The sequence below is a fragment of the Beta vulgaris genome, chromosome 8 (genome assembly GCF_026745355.1).
Source record: "Beta vulgaris subsp. vulgaris cultivar EL10 chromosome 8, EL10.2, whole genome shotgun sequence".
Taxonomy (NCBI): Eukaryota; Viridiplantae; Streptophyta; class Magnoliopsida; order Caryophyllales; family Amaranthaceae; genus Beta; species Beta vulgaris.
Window position 1 is genome coordinate 18,454,487 of NC_079209.1, and position 6,333 is coordinate 18,460,819.

The 6,333-nt window shown below is 37.4% G+C and overlaps 1 protein-coding gene across 1 annotated transcript; it reads right to left on the reverse strand.

Annotated features, from left to right (window-relative positions):
* Positions 1–3,664: 3,664 nt before the first annotated feature.
* Positions 3,665–4,535, reverse strand: LOC125492872 (uncharacterized). Its single transcript, XM_048635612.1, has 2 exons — positions 3,977–4,535; positions 3,665–3,867 (listed from the first exon to the last, which is right to left on the reverse strand). The coding sequence occupies exons 1-2, from the start codon at positions 4,533–4,535 to the stop codon at positions 3,665–3,667; spliced, it is 762 nt and encodes a 253-aa protein (XP_048491569.1).
* Between the last annotated feature and the right edge of the window lie 1,798 nt (positions 4,536–6,333).

A 6,333-nucleotide genomic window follows, 5' to 3' on the forward strand; every position in this document is an offset into this window, starting at 1 on the left:
TGGGATGTCCAAATTGTGGAGGACATTCAAACCATGGGACCAATGGAGCAGATTGATCCTTTTAAGAGGGCTGCCAGGAAAAGAGATTATAATTATCTCTCTTCCTTCAAGAGCACTCCATCCCATGAATTAATGGAGCAACCTGAATTTTTTCAGAAAGCTACCAAAAAGAGAGATCTTAGTTACCTTTTTGCTCCTAAATCCTTGAGGCATTTCTATAGGAAACATCCTAAGTTAGAAGCATCTTTTGAGGTCCAACATTATGAAATATCTTCTGATGAGGATGATACGAAGACTTTATCTCAAATCTTTCCCAAAATAAAACTTCAGGGACTTAAAGTAGGCATGTTTACCTTTTTCCACGTTCCTTTATAAGAAGTTTCATTTTTGGAACATTAACCTGTTTTTATTTTAGGTTCTTCTGGTTTGAAAGAGTCTTAAAACCTTAGTGATCCTTCTTTTAGGAAGCCATCATCTCTTGACTCCGCCAATCAACTTTCAGTAGATATTCATATAACACTTGATCTTGGATTAACTCTGGATGGTGGTTCTGCTGATGAACCCATCATTAATCTTCCAACTTCCTTAATGACCAATGTTTCCCCAAGTTGGAATCAATGATTATCCCTACTTTGGAAGGACATGGGGCCCCGAGTTGGAAGAAACTATACATCTTAATGTGGAGCCGGCTGAAGAAGACTTGCTTCATCAATTTAATGAAGACCCCTTGGAGTGAACTCCCTTAGATGTTGAATTTCCAAGCTCTCCTATCACTCCAACAATTGTAATAGCGAACCCCTCTATTGCTAGAGGTGAGGATCTAGAAGATGTCATCCCTTTACAGGTTACACCTTTGAGAAGCAATCCCGAGCTTTTGACTACCTCCATATCCAAAGGTTCATCATCAGCTTCACAATCCTCTTCTTGGATTGGTTTGCCTTTCGCTCCTCGTGAATTCATTTTAGACTTCCTCTATATGCATCCATATCCTCACAAAACCAGACATCATTCTCTTGCGAACTTGGGTTCTCTACTTTATGATCACCAGGGGAAAAAAACGCAAGGGCTATGATACAGGGGCTACCTTTTTTGAAAAAACGCGGCCCTTAAAAGTGAAGGGTTGCGGTTAGTCCGAAAATCGTAGCCCTTCATATATGAAGGGCTGCGGTAAATACAAAAACCGCAACCCTTTTAGTTAACGGTTGCAGTTAGTCGAAAACCGCAGCCCTATAAGTAATAAAGGGTTGCGGTTAGACGAAAACTGTAGCCCTTATAAAAAATAAAGGGCGACGGTTTTTGGGCTAACCGCAACCCTTTATGGGCTTTTTTTAATTTTATTTGAAAATGAATTCGATCGCGCGCGTCATAAGTAATTTTAAGCGATTAGGGTCTCCTCATCATTTCTCTCTCCTCTCTCACAATCTCCTCTACTTTCTCTCCTCTTCTCGTTCGCCGCCGTCCCTTATTATTCTATCTCCCCTCTCTCTACTTTGCTCGTTTGCCGCCGTCCCTCATCTGTCCACCACAACCCTGTCCTCTCCTCCCTCGTTTCGAACCACCACACCCCCTCCCCCCTCGTCTCCTCCCAATCATAATGGTTACCAATTTTACAACATCATTATCAAAAGCAAACCCTCTTTCATTTCACTTTTCCAGAAAACCAAAACCCTTCAAATCTTCAACTGTTCATTTTTATCTCTCCTCTTAAAACTTTCTATTTTTCAAGAAATATTCGATGAAAATGAGATAATGCATCTCAATCCACATCGGTCAAGCTGGAATTCAAGTCGGAAACACTTGCTGGGAACTCTACTATCTCAAACATGGAATCCAGGTATAAAAAATTGATGAAATTAAAATTAGGCTTGATTATAATTCGAAAGTTTTGGCCTAATATTAGTAAAAAAAATATACAGCTAGATGGACAGATGCTGATAAAGAAGAAGATAAGAGCATGACAAGCAGGAGAAGATGCATTTAGTACATTCTTTAGTGAAATCGCTGTTCTTCTCATGTTTTATCTTCAATTTCTTTTCTCGATCTAGCGAAATATGAGAAAATATTAAAAATTGATTTTCGATAATTTCTAGGAACAACGTCATAAAAACGAGGGAGGATCGGACAAGGAAATGGTTTGCCGCAAAGCCCTCTAGTGGTAGTTTGCCACAAAGACCTCCAGTGGTGGTTCGAAACCAGGGAGGAGAAGACAAGAAATGAACAGTATTGATGTTCGATAATTTCTATCGTTATCAAGTTGATGTACTAATATATTAAAAATATTGTATTGTTATCACGTTGATGTATTATTAATAAAGTGTGTAGAATATATGATGTTCTCAGCTTTTCTTGATATATTTAGGAGTAAAAAATTGCAAAAAAAGGTTGCGGTTTTGGTAAAAACCGCAACCCTTTATATAAAGAAGGGCTGCAATTTAGGCCCAAAACCGCATCCCTTTCATATTGGAAGGTCTGCGATTTTGGGCCTAAACCGCAACCCTTGGTAGTGAAGGGTTGCGGTCAAAAACCACATCCCTTCATCTTTGCCGAAGGTCTGCTACAGCAATGGTTGTGTGTCAAAAACGCAGCCTTTAAGGTTGTTTTGATCGCAACCCTTGGGTTTTATTCCACTAGTGGATGTAGAGGGAAGCACCCAAGAAGCAAGTGTGATGAAAGAGTCTGATGGATGGAAAGAGGTTAGTGTGAATATGTCCATAATTGTAAGGAATCAACCTACTTCTACTAGCACTCTTTATTCCTACAATGGTAAGTGTTATGAGCATATGAAATAAGAAGACAAGATATGGGATCTCTACTTGACCCTTAAAGAAAATCCGATGATCAGACTTTCGAACAGATTCTCAAACAGATTTTGGAATCCTTGATTTCTCAAGGCTTTGAGTATTGGATACCTTGCCTTGATTATGTTATGGAAACCCTTCTTCTCCAACAATGCAATGTTGAAACAAGAGTTCAATCTCTTAAATTCTCAGCTCAAAATTTTCTAGAAGAGGAAGCTTCTTTGGAAGCTCAAGGCAAGTCCTCTAAAAACTTCAGTGCATAGATCCAAGATTCTTTGAGTTCTTATAACCATAAGCTGAAGTCTCTTTTTGAGGAAAGGCAATCTCTACAAAATTGGTTTGCTGAGATTAATAGAGTGGAGATCAACATCATTAATGAGAAGTATTCACTCCAAAGCTCCATTGATATTGAGAAGAAAAACCTACACCAAGGGCCCACTAAGCTTGCCAATTTGAGGCAAGAGATGTTTAAGGAAATGGTTGTACAACAAAGCTTGATCGTCCAAAAGGAGAAACTATGTAATGTTTGTTCAGCCATTAACAACCTTAGTTCAACTGTTAGACAATGTTGGAATGTTTAAGATGTATAACATTATTTTTAATGTTGTAATCTCAGTAATCCCTAGATGTTTGAAAAAATTCTGCATGTTTTTGTAGAAACGCAGAATCATGTTGTTCCCATATAGATGGATGATATTTCTTAAGAAATTTGCCATTCAAGGCTCTATCTTTTATGTTACCATCTATATCTTTTAATATGTATGCATTTCCAGACATTTTCTTATGAATGATAGAGGACCTTGCCGCTTAGGTGACCATTTCCCTAGCTAGGGATCTTTGGAAGCTGCTTCTGGCAGAAATATTTTCTAGACTTTATCATTCTCCTGGAAGTCTTTAGCCACTACTTTTTTGTTGTAAGCCCTAGCAATCGTTTCTTTTTGGATTCTCATTTTGGCCAAAGCTTCTTCCTTAGCTTCTAGAGCATCCATAACTTCAATATTCATTGCTTGTGAATAGTCATCTCCTGAAAATACCATTTGTTGGACTACCTTAGATGACCTTACGTTCACTTCAGCAGAGATTATTGGAGTATGACAACTAAGTTAAAAGGAGTAACTCATGTTTCTTCCCTTTTAGAGGTCTTGTAGGCCCATAGGGCATATCGCAACAATTTATACCATTTGCCTGAGCATAGTAAGGTGTTGAATGCATCTTAATTAGTAATCCTATATTGATTAAGATAGTCCAACAAGTCAGGGTTTCTGAATATTGTGATCTTATTGTAAAGATTTTTTCTTCCAAGAAATTTATTACAACCTGAGTATTGATCTTTTTGAAAGCCTGGGCCTCCACCCATTTGGTGAAGTAATTAGTTACCACTACGATGTATGAATGCTTCTTAGAGGATTCAGGATTAATTTCTCCTATGACATCTACTTCCCATACTCCGAAAGACCAAGGTTTAAGAATGTACTTCAGTTCTGAGGCTGGTACCGTACTTATAGGTACAAACTTCTGACATCTTTTATAACTTTTTGCATAATCTATACAATCATTTCTCATAGTATGCCAATAGAAACCATGTTCGTGCAACAACCATCTCATTTTCAAGCCATTTTGATGAGCACCACATAACCCTTGGTGAATTTCTGCCATGAGCATTAGATACTCTTCAGCATCCACACTCTTCAAAACTAATCCTTTTGGATCCTTTTTGTGCAATTCACCAAAATGCATGCAATTTGGTTGTAGCCATTTTTACTTTATTTGGCACTTTTGTCCCAGTTGGGTTCTGGAGATAGTAAATAATTTCATCCCTTCAGTCCTTTTCCTCCCATAATATTGAAACTCTATAGAATTCTAGTATGTTTTATGATATTTCTTTATCAGCTTCATTAAGAGGATCTAGGATCTTTTGCTAGAGAATGATATCTTCATTTTGTGAAGGTATCTCTTCTCTAGCAGAAGCTATTTGGGATAATTGACCTGCTATTTTGTTTTATTCTCTAGGAATGTGTCTGAAAGTAATTTTCCTAAATTGTTTAGACAATTCTTGTGCTTTCATGCCACAATCCTGTGATACTCATGATATACATTGAAATTCCTCAGTCATTTGATAAATGACCAACTGAGAATCTTCGTATATCTTTTCTCTCTTAGCCCCCAACTTTAATAACAACTCCAACCCAATTAACAAATCTTCATATCATGCTCTATTGTTGGTGCATGGACCCTTTAGGGTCACTACTAACTTGGCTGGAACCCCATCAGGAGATAGAATATATATACCAGCCCCTGCTGTTTCTCTAGTATTAGATCCATCAAAGAACAAGATCCATGGAAGGACGTCCTTATCAATGATTCCAGATTCACAGCAAGGATAGGTTGCTAAGAAGTCAGCTAGAGCTTGACCTTTTACTGCCTTTTGTGGCACGTATATCCGGTGGAATCGTAATAAGTGTAGACTCCACTTGCTTAACCTACCATTTGTGAAAGGTTGGGATATCATATATTTTATGACATCTCTTGGAGACACCACTTCTACTGTGAAGCCCATGAAATAATGTATGAGCTTAACTGATGCATCATATAAGCACAAACACCTTTTTTCTGTCATGGTATACCTTTTCTCTGTATCATGCAAGATTCTACTTAGATAGAAAATAGCCAGCTCATGTCCCTTCTTGTTTTCTTGAGTAAGGAGACTACTACTGGAATCTTCACATGCAGATAGGTACAACCTTAATGGTTTTCCATTTTGCCTCGGAGGGATCAATACAAGTGGACTTGCTAAATCTTGCTTGATTTGATCAAAGGCCTTTTGATGCTCCTTATTCCATTTGAATTTTGACTCATGTTTGAAACTTAATAGAGGTGAAAACTTTTTAGTTTTCCTAGCTAGATTGGCCATGAATCTCCTAACATAATTGACCTGTCCAAGGAATCTTTACATTTCCTTCTTATTAAAAGGTGGCTTAGCTGCCAATACTGCCTTTGCCTTATTTTGGTCAATCTCCATTTCAATTTTATGGATGAGAAATCCTAAGAAGTTACTAGCTTTAACTACGAATGCACATTTGAGTGTATTCATTTTTAGGTGCTATTCTCTCATTTTAGTAAATGACTTAACCAAATTCTCTTTATGTCTTTAAAAGTCATTTGATTTTACGAGTATATCATCCACATAAACTTCCATGATCTTATAAATCATATCCTTAAAGATTGCGTCTATTGCTCATTAATATATAGCACCAACGTTCTTTAAACTAAATGACATGGCCACATATTCAAACAAGCCTAATGTCTTCGGACATCTAAAGGTTATTTTATTATAGTCCTCTTGTGCAATCCTTAATTGGTGGTATCCTGCGTATCCATCCATAGAAGATATGTATTCATATCTTGACGCTGAATCTATTAAGAGATCAACTACAGGCATGGGGTATTGATCTTTAGGTGTTTCTTTATTTAAATCCATAAAGTCAATGCAGACTCGTATCTTACCATTTTTCTTAACTACTGGGACTATATTAGA